Genomic DNA, 16,148 nt, shown 5'->3' with positions numbered 1-16,148 from the left:
CTCATACACCTCTTGGGTTTACCACCGGGAACCGCAACTCCTGAACAACTGAATTCACAAGGGAACTAGTAAGAAAATAAGGCAGTTACACACAGCATAGCATGAGTAATCAACTTTTGCAGCAGTTCATTTTCAGTACTCTTATGGTCTGACAAGTGAAACAGCTGAAACTTTCAGGAAACCAAGTATTGGCCAAAATTAAATTTAATATAACAACTTCTGAACTGTAACATATGAACATATGGAACCTGTAATTTCTATATCCGTACCATTTTAGCATCTGTGTAAAGGACTGCAGACCCACTAGGAACTGTAAATGCAAGTTTACTACAGACCTGATACTATTTTCGTTCAAAAGTTTCTTCCAATGTACAGCATTTTCAGATTAATGCAATCCAAACAAAGCATAGAATTTCTTCAAGCAAGCATAACTCGATTCTTGGATGTAAAATAATAAATACTAAGAAAATGATACTGAATGCAGCTGCTATTTTATTAAACCTGTAGAGTTAATCTGAGCTATGCTTCACATTACCCAAACCCAAGCTATGGTTTGTACAACAACAGCACGATCTACTGAACATCTGTCACCAACCCACCATAGGATCACTGGAAAATGAAAAGATCGTCACTCACCCTGTGTCCCGATGATGAGGACGATGATGTCCATGGTCTCCTCGTTGCGAGGAAGGTCGATGAGCAGCGGGGTCAGCCGCCCATAGCGGCCGCCCTGGACGCACATCAGGACGCGGAAGAAGAAGAGCGCATTGCCTACGCGGCGCGCCACCTCCCCTCTCAGCTCGAACACGGACCGGCCTATGAACTGGAACGTGCCCCAGTTGTCCGGGAAGTTCCCGTAGTTGTCCGCCCGCACGAACCGTATCGTCCGCTGCAGCTGCACGGGCTCCTCGTGCAGGAGGAACAGGCCGCGGAAGCTGCGTCGGTTGTTCTGTTACCATGGAACACGCTCGTGTTTAGGAGGAAACCAGGACAAGTAGACAACACTAGTTCTGAACAGTGCCGAATGCACATTGTAATGGGGACAAGATGTTCAAACGCAGGCAAATCAGCTTTAACCATGATCTAGCAAGAAATGACCAAATACTGAAAACTACGAAAAATAGCTGAAATTGATTCAATCAAATGTACAAATGCAGCAAATCTTAGTCTGACAGATCAACATACGACAGACAGAAATTATATAGATACATATATCATTGTTGATGGGTCAAATTCTAAGAATCAGCTCCTAAAGTTTAGACTACTGAAACCAAAATGGGAAGGCGAATAGGACCAAAAACTCCTTCCTGGGCACCAAATGCAGGGGTGCAAGGATTCAAGAAACCAGAACTCTACTGCTCCCTAGGAGGAAACTAGGACAAGTATACAACACTAGTTCTGAACAGTGCTGAATGCACATTGTAATGGGGACAAGGTGTGTTCAAACGCAGGCAATCAGCTTTAACCATGATCTAGCAAGAAATGACCAAATACTGAAAACTGCGAAAATAGCTGAAAATGATTCGGATATACAGATGCAGCAACTCTTAATCTGACAGATCAACATACGACAGACAGAAATTCTAGATACATATATCATTGTTGGGTCAAATTCTAAGGATCAGCTCCTAAACTTTAGACTACTGAAACCAAATCTTAAACCAGAAGTCTATGTCTCCCTAGGAGCTGGACCTACAGGAAGAACATGATCCCAGGACTCTAGTAGTGTAGTGGTAATCTTGGCACAGAATTGATCCCAGGACTGCAGAAAAGCAATAATCACATTTGGCAGTTCTTGGAAAAACTGACTCTAACAAAGAAACATGCAGCGCTGGTGCTTCAGCAAGTTGGAATTGTAGGCTCCATCCAAGAACCCTGCTCCGCCCAAACCAATGCGAGAAGCCGAAGCGTGGTGTGCAGAGCAATAGGGGTGTCGGGACATGCGAGCTCACCGGAGTCCGCGCAAGTGCTGGCGGATTGGGGCTCGTGGGGATGGTCTCGACCTTCCAATGCATCATCGTGCTCTGGTTGTCGACGTCGTCGACGGAGACGCCGCTGAGCCAGAGGCGGTACCTGCCGTTGGCGCGGAGGAGGCGGTTGGAGACGTGGCGCAGCAGGACGTAGCCGGCGTCCCCGGCGCCGACGACCTTCCACAGGATGGGGTCCACGTCCTGTTCGTAGTCGCCCAGGTCGACGCGGAGGCCGATGTGGCCCGGCGGCGCCGCGTCGTTCGAGGCCGCGAGGTACCGGCCGTAGGCGGCGCTGTGGAGGAGCACGCTGGTGGAGCCGTCCTGCATGATGCGGTGCACCTTCCACGCCGCGTTCATCGTCCTGCGGCGCCAGCGGCGCAGGGACACCCCCATCCCGTCCTCGTCGGCGTGGAGGTACCCTCCGTGCACGCGGCTCCGCAGCCGCACGTGCGCCCCGTCGGGGAACTGCTCCATCGCCGCGGCCGCCGGTGGTGGTGGTGGTGGTGGTGGTGGTGTCCGGCGGCTACGGAGTAGCGATTGGTTTTCTTGGTGCTTCGGCTGCGGGTGCGGCGGCGGGGGCGTGGGTGGCGGACGGCGGCGAGGGAGTGGGTTTTATTGGCGCTGTTGCGAGGGGGAAGAGAGAGAGCAGAGCAAGTTGGTTGGGCGACGGTTACGTTTGGGCGCCGAGGTGGGGCGGGCCAGGGAATTTCAAGACGAGCAGCCGATGCAATGTTTCCCGTGCGTGGAAGAGTCGCAACGCAAGCGTAGGTCGGTTCTCCATTGCCACTGACAGATGGGGCTGGATTGACCAGTCGCCTGCCCACTGGCACGTGGGGTCCCACAAATGTGTACGACACAAACCCCGGAACCGTGGAACGCACGCGCGCAGCCGCAGCCGCAACCGTGGCAGCCTTGCAGGGCCTCTGCCGTGCGTGAGCTGTTGAAACATTTGCTGATCTGCAGCACCAAATCACCAGTCCACGTGGCAGCCTGGGGGACGTAGCTGGCGCCAGGGCCGGGCGAGACCGCGATGTACAGGCCGTAGGCGGAGCAGTGGAGGGAGCACGCAGGTGACGCCGTGGCGCTGGACCCGGTGCGCCCGCCACACCGTGTTCAAGGGGACTCGCTGCGCGCGCTCAGGGAGACGCCGTGCCCGTCCTCGTCGGCGTGGAGCCGTGGAGGTAGTACGTCCCCCGCACGCGGCTCCGCAGCTTCATGTACTGCCCGTCGTCGTGGAAGAACTCCATTGGCCACGCGCTGGTGCTTCTGCTGCGGGGGCGGAGGCGGCGGACATGGCCGACGGCCGCGAGCAGGTTGGTTTAGTGGCGCTAGCTGTTGTAAGGGGGGAGTTCGTTACGACCGTTACAGTCTAGGAATTTCAAGGCGATGGTGGCCTTTGCCCTCTGGTGGGAGTCGCATCTCGCATGCCACGGCTGCTGCATGGCCAATGACACTGACTGTGGGCCAGGAGCGAATCCAGCCACTATGGCTACTAGGGTCTTACATATTACACAGTAAGGTGAACCGTAGCGATGAACAGTGTTGATAGTGATGAACAGTGATCAATAGTAGTAGTTCTCTATAGAATTTGTAGAAATTTATCGGGGTCGGGTCGGTCGAGCCCGATGCTAAAGGCTAGCTCCGCCCTGCTGTGGGCCTAGTATCCGAGTACGCCTACGTGGCATCGGACCAACACTCCAGGTTCCACGGGTGAACACACCGACGCACTAGCTATAGGTTGTAGCATGTAGCCTGATGGAGTAATGTTCAATGCTCGTTTGGTATAGCTCCCGGAGCAACTCTGTTTTTGAGATCCGGTTATCAAACGGGTCCAAGAGAAGTGTTCCTCAGCTTCCATCGGCTCCTTGTCAGACGTGCGTAGGCCCATGATGTATTTGGCTGTAGATGCCCCTGCCTTCTTCTTTCTCGCACGTGGGCGAAGAGCGACAACACATGACAAACCAACAGTCCGGACTCAAGCGGGTGACATGGGGGCACGGAGCTCGAGCCGACGGCGCGTGGGAAGATGAAAGGAGGAGGAGAGGAGCTCGAGCAGACATGTTGTGCCTATGCGGTGGAAGAAGAAGAGGAACAAGGGAAGGAGTTCTAGAGAGATGGGAAAGAAACTCCAATGTGTTTTGTATGAGAAGAGCAAGATGGATGATACGATGCGACAGGCCAACAGAGTGGACAGATGGGCTTTGAGTGGGTCCCACATCAAGTGATGACCTTCTCCGACTGTTTCCACAATCCGAAGAAAAAAGAAAAAGAAGAAAACATAAAGGTACTGTAGATATTTTCTCTTCTTTAATAACCTACCGCTGAAGCTGTTTTAATTGAAGTTAGAGTCCTGCCAAATAGACCCTCAGTCTCTCCATTCTTTGCCTTCGTTAACAAACTAAAATCCAATTTTTCTTGCTATAGAGTTGGTGGAGCCTGAGTTGAGGAATGCATCACTTGTGACTTGTGACTTTGTTAGGAAACTAGCAACACGACTAGTCACATCATTCGCCTTCCGCTCAGTTGTCCATCGACTCTCCATGTCTCGTGGTTCTCACCGGAATTAATCCATCAACTTCACTTGCATGGAAAGAGGAAGAAAGTCGAGCGCCTCCAATGCAAGTTGATAGCTGATCATGTTTAGGAGTAGAGTTGTAAAGTTCACAGCTATTCTGAGTAGAGGTTGGTTTTTCCGTGATGGCTTAAAAAGGAAATCTAATTCGTATTACATAGTTTTAGTAGGGAAAAACCATGTTGGAAGCCCTTTGCAGCCTTGTGGACGCACAACTGTTGTGTCCGGCAATAAAGGAGTGATCGTCCCATTACTCATGTTGAAGACACCACAATCACGCAAAGGATCTGTTGTCCAATGTTCACGATCATAGTCACACATAAAATAGATGCAGTTCTCCTGAGCTCCACATTCAGAAGCAGGGAGAAACTTGGAGTAGGTGCCAACAAAGAGTGCTTGGTCCCCCAAGGTATTGAGCCTCCTCCACTTGTCATGGGAATTGGTGGTCAAGTCCAGCTCAAATACTTCAAACGAAATGGTAATGAAATCCTTCGCCTGCAAACCATTATTCTCCAAATCCTCTGGTAAAGCGGATGAGGTTCGAAGCAATCGCCTTATCTGTAACAATTTGCCATTGGATTCAGCAAGGTAACTCCGATATAAGCTCATATATGTCTTATCAGCAGTCGAAAAGCATACTATCCCTGGATTCTTGACGGCGTTAGCCACGTGTTTCATAGATGAGACACTTGGCGACTTGCCACCTCCATAGCTCGAGACAATCTCGAAGGCAAAGAGCTTCTCGAATGAGAGAGCATACAACTTCCCTTCACAGAATACGATGTCAAAGATGTAGTCGGGTATTTTAAGTGCAATGGCAGACGAGGGCCGCTGGCCAATGGAAATTACACACTGCCATGTCGAGGTCACGATCAACACAAGAAAAAGGAAATCCGATGACAGATCAAGAGTGGAGAGCGGCACTATCTTGAAGAACATCGAATCCTCGTAGTAGCTGTTGTTGGGTTTCAAAGGAAGCTCCACAACGCACTTGGAGAAAGCGTTCATCAATGCGAGCTTGCCACCAAGGCGCCGGAGGAAGAGCCAGTTGCCCACGGAGCCATGGAGAGAGGCATCCTCCGGTACACGCATGCGGTGAATCTCGCCGCCGTCGGAGATGCTAAGGAAGGTGCCGTCGAGTAAGGTCAGCCATGGTAGCGGAGGGGGAAGAGGCTCCTCCCCAGCGATGCGGCGCCATGCGCGGCAGACGGCTCCCAGTCGAACGCGGTCGGCTAGGGAGGGGAGGCGCCTGAGGACGAGGGCCACAAGCTCTGGCCGCAAGTCTGCCCAACACCGGCAGTGTCTGGCCGCCGCCGCCGCCGCCATCACGGCGCTTCCGAGTTGTCTCTGGACGCGCCGCCAAGGAAACCGACGAGATCACGGTAGTTGTTGGTACGGACGTACGGTGTCGGGAATTGAGAGAACCAGGCGAAGAAGCCTGGATCCAAATGTCTTTATAGCCCTGCCGGCCGGCCCCAACCCGGTGACAGACTCGAGCGTCTCAACTGGGCCACGCAGACTCGGAACCCACGCGATGGATTCCTCCAAGGCCCAGGTCCTACTCGGTCTCGAACCAACCGGTACCTACACCGGCCCAACCAAGGCCGGAAGTATTCCTACGTAATATACTTCCACTGATTTAAAAAAAACGTAATATACTTCCACTCATTAAAAAAAAGTATACGTATTTGTATAACTTAGTTATAGATTTATTTATATTTAACAAGCATAAACCTGAATAAACTTAGTTATACATGATCCGATGAGTATGAAATATTTACTATAGTTCAAGCATAAAATAATTTGTCCACCATAAAAATTTCACCACAATTGGACCACAGAAGCTGCAGCTATGAATTATTCCAAATAATTACAGATAAAATTTGATTTTTCTAACTAATTTAAAGCTACAGAAAAAATTTGTATTAAGTATACTATATTATATATTTATTGCGTATATCTACTCATGCGGAGTCCAACAAAATTAGATTTTCTATTTTATGTTTTTTTTGATTTACTATGATTTTTCAAAGATGATATGAAAACAAATAGGAAAAAAGAAAAAGTCAAAACCATAGATACCATGGTTACGGTAGCAAAACCGCCATAAAAAACTGCTGGGGGGGGGGGGTTGATTTGAACGGTTTTGGATAGTTTAGGGGGTAAATTAGACTGTTTCATAGTTCGGGGATAAAGTAGACACCACCCCATAGTTCAGGGTTCAGGGGGTGATGTAGACTTTTTCCATGTTCAAATATGATGCGTAATTTTATAGCAAATTTGGCTTGTTCAGTGTCAAAAGTTGTTCGTCTTGTAAGTGTAGATTTCTACTAGTGATCAACCAATGACATGCAAACAAAAAAACAAGAAGTCAAGAACACAAACACACAAATATTAGAGGAGAAAAGAGGACTAGGAGAGGTCAGATAAAACAAATCTACAAAGCTAAGGTTCTGGTTCAAACTTGCATAGCAAGATCCCAGAGCTAGAGAAGATAAGGAAACAAGGGAGACCCCAATGCACGCACAACACAATGAGGATCAGAGGATTGTAAGCATCCGCGAGAGGCAGATGATAGGATCACAGGGTCCACAAAGGAGAGGTGAAAGGACATAAAAGATAGAGATTTCAGAGGGGAGCAACTAAGAAACAAAGATTCAAAGTCCTGGAGAAGTGGTCAATGGCGGAAAGGTCATGGAGTCAGGGAGGATGACAGGGAGAAAGGAGTGGGTGGCAGAGCGTAGTGGCCAAGTGAGTGAAACACAAACGTGATGAGGTGAATAGGGGAATGAATTAAGGTTAGAGTGTAAAGAGTGGAGCTGAGGGGCTTATATATGCATCCCTAGCCACCAAATAGGCATTGGGCCTCCCAGTGGGCCATACCACTTGGCATGCCTAGGGAGTAGGGAGCAGTCTAGGCCACACATTGACAGGCTAGGCTAGGCCGTGCTCGTATTGAGCTAAAAATATGGGCTTTCTATACATTTATATCCAAATCCAAGAGCCTATTTACTAAATTAGAGTGCTCTCGTGCTACTTGCAATGTCCTTTTAATTTTGGATGTAGAGCCTCGGTCTAGGAGCAATACTGGAGCTAGGAGCATGTGTTGTGCTAACTACTGAGTCCGTGATTCTATAAAAGAGCTCGAACCACAAAATGATCTATTTGTAATATTGGTGATCGTACCTATAAATATGTGTAACAAAAGCACATCATAAACAAAATAAATATTGAACGTTTGATAATTAATTGATGCACAAAGCAACGGATTTCTCTCTATGTTCTCAAATAAATTACCCTCTAGAATTGTCTTAAATTAAACTTTTAAAACTTAACCAAATCTATAGACAACTATTTTTCCAAACTAGTATGATTTAGATACACCATAAAATATATTTGTATAGTTTGCTTATTTTCGGTGTCAAAAGATTAGTGCTATTTTTTATACATTGAGTTAAACATAAAAGAGTTTGACTTAAAATAATTCTAGAAATTGATTTCTTTAAGGACAGGGGAGTATCCACTACCGGAAAACCGGAGTTTGCCGTGTGCCGGTAGCTTTGCCGTGTGCAATACGTCGAGCACACGGCAAAGAGCTGATTTGTCGTGTGCCACCCAGCCCAGCACACAGCAAACGTTTAGCACTCGGCGTTTACGTCCTTCGCCGTGTGCTGAACAGAAGAGCACACGGTGAAGTCAACACATTTGCCGTGTGCCGAGGAAAAACACACGGCGAAAATAAAACTCACGGTGAATGCACTCTTTGCCGTGTGCCAGCACGGGGCTGACGGCAAAATTCTGACGCCGTTGGCTGCCGTCAACTCTTTGCCGTGTGCCAACTGGAAGCACACGGCAAACCCTCAATCTTTGCCGTGTGCCAGTCTGAGGCACACGGCAAAGACGGTCTTCGCCGTGTGCCCTTTAAATAGCTCACGGCGAACTATAAATTTTTTTCCTTATTTATTAGTTAATTAGTGTTCCTTTGACTTTAATTATTATTTTAACTTGTAATTCTGATCTAATCTTATGTTCTAGTCTTAAGTTAAATTGTTTATAGCTCGCTCATGATGATAATTTAGATGAGAAACAATCTTTGATGGTTAGAATAGGGAGTTATGGTGTTGACGTGAGCTTGTGAGTGGCTCACCAACTCTCGCTATTGAAACAACATGTATTTAGGTTGCATTCATGCTAGTTGCGACCGACCTGAGGTGGTGCATTCATGCTAGTGGCTCACGAACCATCTCGACACCAGCCTCTTGGAATGCAGTAGCATAGGTACCTAATGTGGTCCTGGATCTGGCACGCCGGCAAAGTATCTAAACTCGCAATATGGTAAGCTCTTGTTGCATTTGTCACAATGCCATGTCCCTTCACCATTGTTTACTACCTTTTTGTGAAATTGCACCTTAAGCAGTGATGAAGTCTTCCTCTCTTGTCTGCAGGCTACCAGTGAAGTTTGAGTTACATGAAATGACGATGTCTTCTTGTCTTCCTCTCTTGTCTGCAGGCTACAAGTGAAGTTTGAGTTACATGAAATGACAGTTTACATAGCTCTACAACATGAAATGACGATGTTTTCTTGTCTTCCTCTCTTGTGTGTCGGCATCTAGTGAAGTTTGAGCTACATGAAATGATAGTTCAAATAGCTCTACTACATGAAATGACGATGTTTTCTTGTCTTTCTCTCTTGTCAGCAGGCTAGCAGTGAAGTTTGAGTTACATGAAATGAAGGTTCAAATAGCTCTACTATATGAAATGACGATGTTTTCTTGTCTTCCTCTCTTATCTGCAGGCTACCAGTGAAGTTTGAGTTACATAAAATGACGGTTTACATAGCTCTACTACATGAAATGACGATGTTTTCTTGTGTTCCTGTCTTGTGTGTCGGCATCTAGTGAAGTTTGAGCTACATGAAATGATAGTTCAAATAGCTCTACTACATGAAATGATGATGTTTTCGTGTCTTCCTCTCTTCTCTACAGGCTAGAAGTGAAGTTTGAGTTACATAAATTGACATTTCAAATAGCGCTACTACATGAAATGACGATGTTTTCTTGTCTTCCTCTCTTGTCTGCAGGCTACCAGTGAAGTTTGAGTTACATGAAATGACGATGTTTTCTTGTCTTCCTCTCTTGTCTGCAGGCTACAAGTGAAGTTTGAGTTACATGAAATGACGGTTTACATACCTCTACTACATGAAATGACGATGTTTCCTTGTGTTCCTCTCTTATCTGCAGGCTACCAGTGAAGTTTGAGTTACATGAAATGACGATGTTTTCTTATCTTCCTCTCTTGTCTGCAGGCTACAAGTGAAGCTTGAGTTACATGAAATGACGGTTTACATAGCTCTACTACATGAAATGACGATGTTTTCTTGTCTTCCTCTCTTGTCTGCAGGCTACAAGTGAAGCTTGAGTTACATGAAATGACGGTTTACATAGCTCTACTACATGAAATGACGATGTTTTCTTGTCTTCCTCTCTTGTCTGCAGGCTAGAACATTCTTGGACTGGCTGAGCTGATTCTGGATAATCTAATTGATACAATATCCCTCTTCAGATTGCAATTAATAAACCTTTCTTCATGGAGATAATTATTGTAATGTTCTGGGGAATCTGGTCTGCTACAAACCTTTCTTCAGCTGATTCTGGATAATCTAATTGATACAATATCCTCCTTGACTTTTAGCTTGAATAGAAACTGCTGCCAGCGAAGTCCCTGTACGATCTCAGCAAATCATTCATTTTCTTATTCTCTCATGTTGTATTTGTTAATTATTGTCCAATCACAGACTAACTAGGTTTAAAAGATTCGTCTCGCAAATTACAAGTAAACTGTGTAATTAGTTTTTATTTTCGTTTATATTTGGTACTTCATGCATGCGACCAAAGGTTCGATGTGACAGGGAATCTTGAAATTTTTTGTGAACTAAACAAGGCCTAAATGGAAAAAGAAACAAAAAAAAAGAAATCTTTACCGTGTGCCCCCTGGCAGGCACACGGCAAACCGAGTGCTAGGTGCATATGATTTGGTATTGTTTAAAAAAAAATAAATTTCTGAAAAAAAACGGGGCAAAGGAATTTAAAAAATAAATAAATTCTAAAAAAAAAATTTAAAAGCCTTTTGCCGTGTGCCATCCCTGCCGCTCACGGCAAAGTAATTAAAAAAAATAAATTTTTTTTTGCCGTGTGCCAGATCATGGGCACACGGCGAAGTAATTAAAAAAAATAAAAAATATCTTTGCCGTGTGCCAGATCGCGGGCACACGGCAAAGAATCGGTTTTTGAGCATCCCCAGCCAACGCACCCGCGCCCACAGACACGCGCACACCGCCCGCGCCCCTCCCACAGACGGCGCCCCTCCCGCCCGCCCGCCGTGCGCCCTCACCGCCGTCTGCCGCCGCCCCCACACTCTCCCCGCCGTCCGCAGACACACGCGCCCGCCCGCGCACACCGCCCGCGCCCTCCCGCACGAACCGCGCCCGCCGTGCGCCCTCCCCGCCGTCGGCCGCCGCCCCCGCACTCTTCCTGCCGTGCGCCCTCCCCGGCGCCCTCCTCGCCATCGCCCGCGCGGCAGAGGGCGCGGCGGCGGCGCTCCGCTCGGTTCTATCGCGCGCGCAGCAGGCGGCGGCGCGGGCGGGGCTCGCTCCGGGGTCCGTGGGCGTGGTGACCAAGCCAGTCCCCGTCATCCGGGGCGTCTACGACGCGGGCCACCGCTGCTTCGGCGAGAACTACGTCCAGGAGCTCATCGACAAGGCGCCTCAGGTTGGGTTGAATTGGTCACCCGGTTTCTCACTCCAACTAAATCTTGCTTTTGGTCCCATGTCATGCAAACTGATAACCTGATGGATGGAACATTGAAATTAGAGACAGCATCTCGTTAATCTAAGCTTCTCGCTGAGTCCTGGCTACTGCGTGATTAGTATCCGGATTCGTGTGATCAATATCTTGAGAGTGATGAGCTTCGAATTTTTTGTTCCTAGGATTAAAAGGAAGATCTAAATACCGATGTGTGTCAAATATTGGTTCTTTTGGCAGCCAAATTCGATAGGACATATGTTGGTCAATCATCTTCATTTTCCACCTTTTAAATTCTAGGAGAATCTAGGACCGAAGATTGGACCATGATTATCCAGTCACGGATGAAAGTTGACAAGTTTTCCATTTTTGTTACCTTTGGGGATACTTTCCGTAGATACATTGGCATGCTCTCCAACTAATGGTTTTGTACCATTATTTACACTAGTTTGTGATATACTTATTTTGTCGCGTAAGTATATGTGGTTGTCGGCCATCGAGCCGTTGTTTCTTGCAGGTTTTGGATACCTCACCGTGTAGGGGAGGTGCTGCCCAAATTTTTATTTGACAATATTGTGCCTTTTTTGCAGTGTAGAACCCGTGGGAGCTTAGCCGGAGCACCCTCGAGGGCTTGCCTCGTCTTTGTTGCCGGTGTGGATCAGCCTGCACCGCGTCAGCTCGCCGCTGCACCGACCCGACACTGCCACGCTATCCTTACTCCACCGCCACCTAAGGTATAATCCGTTTTACCTTCTCTTAGTCATAGGTCACGTAACCTAGTTAGGCGTCTCCCGTTCGAAATAGATAGGGTTATACATATGTAGATCTTTGCATATGTATAACTATATCTATTTCGAATTGTCCACGTATTTTGGACAGCCCGTCGATGTGTAGACGAGTCTAGTTTCCATGTTTTACTCTTATCTGAGACAGAGTTTCGGCATCACCTCCTTGTTGTTCTCCAGATACACAATCTCCTTGCTAGGACGTGTATCGGGAGAACAGCGGGGAGGTGCTGCCGAAATTTTGTCTTAGATAGAAGTAAAGCATGGAAATTAGCCTCGTCTACACATGGACGAGTGGGATTAGGACCTATCTTTACCTATTAGATAGTCGGATTGTCTTGTAGATGTAAGTGGTCTTATATTAATCGTGTATATGTTAGACGATGGATGACCGTGAGTGGATGTACTCTGGCCGTTCAAGTTTTGGAGAGTGGACCGATGAATGGATCAAGAAAACCGATGCTTTTTTGGAAACCGCATTTCTTATAGTCAACTAATAATTACTCTTCATCACTTGTGCAGGTCTTTCACCATTGTGCAAGACGGTTTCCACAGTCGCAAGGCCAATGGCATTCTGGGGATTTTGTGTAGGCGCCACTTTCCTGGCATTATTCTACATGCCGGGAAAAATGAGCCAGCCTACACAATTGAGCACTACACCGCCGCCCGCGACGTCTTGGATCGTAGGGGCAGGGTTTTTGATAACAAGGCGGTACGAGTGTGCACGGAGCTATGGGTAAGTCTTCATATAAGCTTATGTTCCTCAATACATCACATTCATTGCATATTTTTAAACTATTCATAATTTGGCTTATTCTGTCTTTATGCAGGATTTCTACAGATGCGAGCCTGGCTATGAGGCTCAAGCTTCCGAAGTGGCTTACAACGCCTGCGGAAAGCTCATAAAGGACATGCACTACGAGTGTCGTGTCCAGGCCGTCGTGACGTACCACGCCCAATACCTTTTTCGGAAGGTGACCAAGGAACAAGCGAGAACCATGTCGCTGACCAAGGAAGAATACATGAAGGTAAATGTGCAACAATAATAATATTTTCCTTCTTAAGATTAAGTAACCTTTATATGATCTTCTTATATGTCACATGCTTGATGGCGTGTAGGTTCCTCCGTGGTGGTGCAATACGAAAATCCAGTGCTGGGAGATGATGGTGGACAGGTGGTTCGACCCTGAGTGGCAGGAGGCGCACAATCAAGGCAGGGAGCGGCGCGCGATGATGCAAGGTCCATCGCACCATCAAGGCAGTCTTAGCCTTGATGCATGGAAAGCTAAATGGGTAAGTTGAATCCATTTTTTGTCCTAATGCTTAATTTGGCATTACTTATAATCATTGTGTTATTTCTTTTTCAGTCGAATGCACATGGTGGTGAGCAAATTACCAACTTCCAGGCGTATGCTATGGGGCACCAGACCAAGTACTCGACTGCCGCTCGCTATGACCCAGCTGCCCCCGCTTCGTCGTACAGCAACCCCTCCGTCCACGCACGCCTCACTCAGTACATAGAGACGGCAAAGGAGGTATATGGGCCAGAGTACGATCCCGCCACCCACGACATTGATGGAGAAGTCGTCATGAGGGCGGGAGGAGGAAAGGTTTGTGGCCGGTACATGATTGGCCACGACAGCTTGGATTCTGGCGAGGTTCCTAGCCTATCCCAGATCCGAGCAAGGAGCACAGGCACGAGCGCGCCCATACGCCAACGACCAAACACTACGATGAACATTGTGGCGGACCTCCAGGTAATTTCTATTTTATTCGCCGTTCATTGATTTCGACATATATTTGCTTCACATTGTAACATTGCCGTCAATTGTGTAGGAGCGACTGGCAGAATCGGAGAGGCAAAGGGACGAAGAAAGGATAAGGAGGGAGGAAGAAGCGCAGGCTATGCAAGCCAGGATGAATGCAATGTACGAGTACTTGCAAAACCTTGCACCTGCTATTGGTCAACCTCCTCCGCCAGCTATGTTGTTCCAACCTCAAACTCCTCCTTTCAGCACTCCTGTGAGTTCGGCTTTTATTTATAATTTTTGTTAAGTTCATATATCCGTTGTCACAAATCACACGTGTATTTCTAACTTTTGTCTGACACAAGCAACATATTTATCTTGTGCAGAATCAGTCGGCGGCGTCAAACAATCCACCTCCTGGGCAACAAGGGGAACAAGGTGGACCGTCGAGGTAGGTGGATGATGGACTTTGTGATGGTTGTGATAATGGACTTGTGATGGACTTGTGAAGGATGTGATGTACTTGTGAATGATTTGTGATGGTTATGGACATTTGAAGGATGGATTGTTATGGATTTGTTCGGATTTGTGATATATATGTCGTATGTGAGCTCTAAATGTTATTTGTGATATAAATGTGATTTGTGATGGTCTGGGTATATATATATGTGATTTGTGTGTTTCTTTTGATGGGGAAGCAAATAAACAAACAAAAAAAAATTTTGACCAAATTCGCCGTGTGCTGCACACGGCATAGAGGTCCTTTGCCGTGTGTCCGCGGCAGGGCACACGGCAAAGAGGCCGACCAGAGGCACCTGGGAAGCGTCTTTGCCGTGTGCCGTAGGATTTGCCGTGTGCTGTGGCCGCGACACACGGCAAAAGAGGCCATATTCGCCGTACGTTGCTCACGGCAAAGAAATCTACCGAAACTCTATTTAAAATTATTTTCTGATTTTTTTAATACACACTTTGCCGTGTGCTGGCTGAGTGGGCACACGGCAAAGTTTAATTTTCAGATTTTTTTTAATGAAAGGTTTGCCGTGTGCTGTCTGAGGGGGCACACGGCAAAGCTTACCGTTACGCAGCCCGTGGCGTTAAGTTACTTTTGTGTGCCGAGTGCCGTGCCTAGCGCACGGCGTCATGTTTTGCCGTGTGCCCGACAGAAGGCACACGGCAAAGAAGCCGTTCGCCGACTGGCTCTGTACCGTGCGCGTTTTGCCGTGTGCAGCTCACGGCGTAAATTTTGCCGTGTGCCTGAGGCACTTTGCCGTGTGCCCCAGGCACACGGCAAAGCACGCGAATCCGGTAGTGATCGTATATTGGTTTGGGCACAAAAAATTCCACAAGCTTTAGCAGGGAAAAACCATGTTGCACACCCTCTGCGGCCTTGTGGCTGCACAACAGATCCATCTAGCAGCAAAGGCGTGATCCTCCCCGTTCTCATATTGAAGACGCCAGAGTCGCGGAGAGGATGTGCCATCCAATTTTCGTGGTCATAGTCGCACACAAAGTAGATGCAGTCCTCCTGAGCTGCACATTCAGAAGCAGAGAGAGACTTGGAATTTGGTCCAATAAAAAGTGCTTGGTCTCCCAAGGTATAGAGCTTTCTCCACTTTCTATGACGGGAACCGGTGGTGAAGTCCAGCTCAAAGACTTCAAATGAAACAGTACGGGTCCTCTCCATCTTAAGTTGTAGTGGCAAAGTGGACAACCATCCAACCAGTCTCCTTATATGCAACAATTTACCTCTGGATTTAACAAGATAAGTCCAATAATTCCCATGATACCTATTATCCTCCGTGAGTCGGCAAAATATCCGATGATCTTGGACAGCCTTGGCTACACGTTTCATGTATGAGATCCTCGGGTTGCCTTGGTGGCTCGAAACAATGTCAAGGACAAAGAGCTCCCCGAGTGAGAGAGCATACAATTTTCCATCAAAGCATGCGATGTCGTTGACGTACTTGGACACTCTGAATGTGGTGGCAGTCGTCGAGGATCGCCGCCGGCAAATAGAGATCTCACTTGTAATCTCATGTTCCCTGGCTGTGATCATCAGTACAGCGAAAAGGGAATCCGGTAATAGACCCGAAGTGGAGAGCGGCACCAGCTTGAGGAACAACATGGAGCAGCCTACGGGGCTGACATTAGCTTCCATAGGAAGCCGTACAACTAGCTTGGAGAAATGGTTCATCAGTAGGAGCTCGCCACTGAGGCATCGCCGGAGGAAGAGCCAGTGTCCCACGGAGCCATGGATAGAAACATCTCCCGGT

At 47.6% G+C, this 16,148-nt stretch overlaps 2 protein-coding genes and 1 long non-coding RNA gene across 3 annotated transcripts; 1 reads left to right on the top strand and 2 right to left on the bottom strand.

Moving 5' to 3' along the window:
• Positions 66 to 2,444, bottom strand: LOC8071371. The gene is made up of 3 exons (XM_002436491.2): positions 1,953 to 2,444; positions 637 to 949; positions 66 to 148 (listed from the first exon to the last, which is right to left on the bottom strand). Exons 1-3 carry the CDS (start codon positions 2,442 to 2,444, stop codon positions 66 to 68), a joined length of 888 nt encoding a protein of 295 aa, XP_002436536.2.
• Positions 4,696 to 5,868, bottom strand: LOC8071370. Its single transcript, XM_002436490.1, has one exon. It carries the CDS (start codon positions 5,866 to 5,868, stop codon positions 4,696 to 4,698), a length of 1,173 nt encoding a protein of 390 aa, XP_002436535.1.
• On the top strand, positions 13,976 to 14,469 carry LOC110430755. The gene is made up of 2 exons (XR_002448118.1): positions 13,976 to 14,149; positions 14,262 to 14,469. It is a non-coding gene; the product is annotated as an uncharacterized LOC110430755 (long non-coding RNA).

The sequence above is a fragment of the Sorghum bicolor genome, chromosome 10 (genome assembly GCF_000003195.3).
Source record: "Sorghum bicolor cultivar BTx623 chromosome 10, Sorghum_bicolor_NCBIv3, whole genome shotgun sequence".
Lineage (NCBI taxonomy): Eukaryota > Viridiplantae > Streptophyta > Magnoliopsida > Poales > Poaceae > Sorghum > Sorghum bicolor.
The sequence above is the reverse complement of the archived record's forward strand: the minus strand, read 5'-3'. Positions and strand labels throughout refer to the sequence as shown.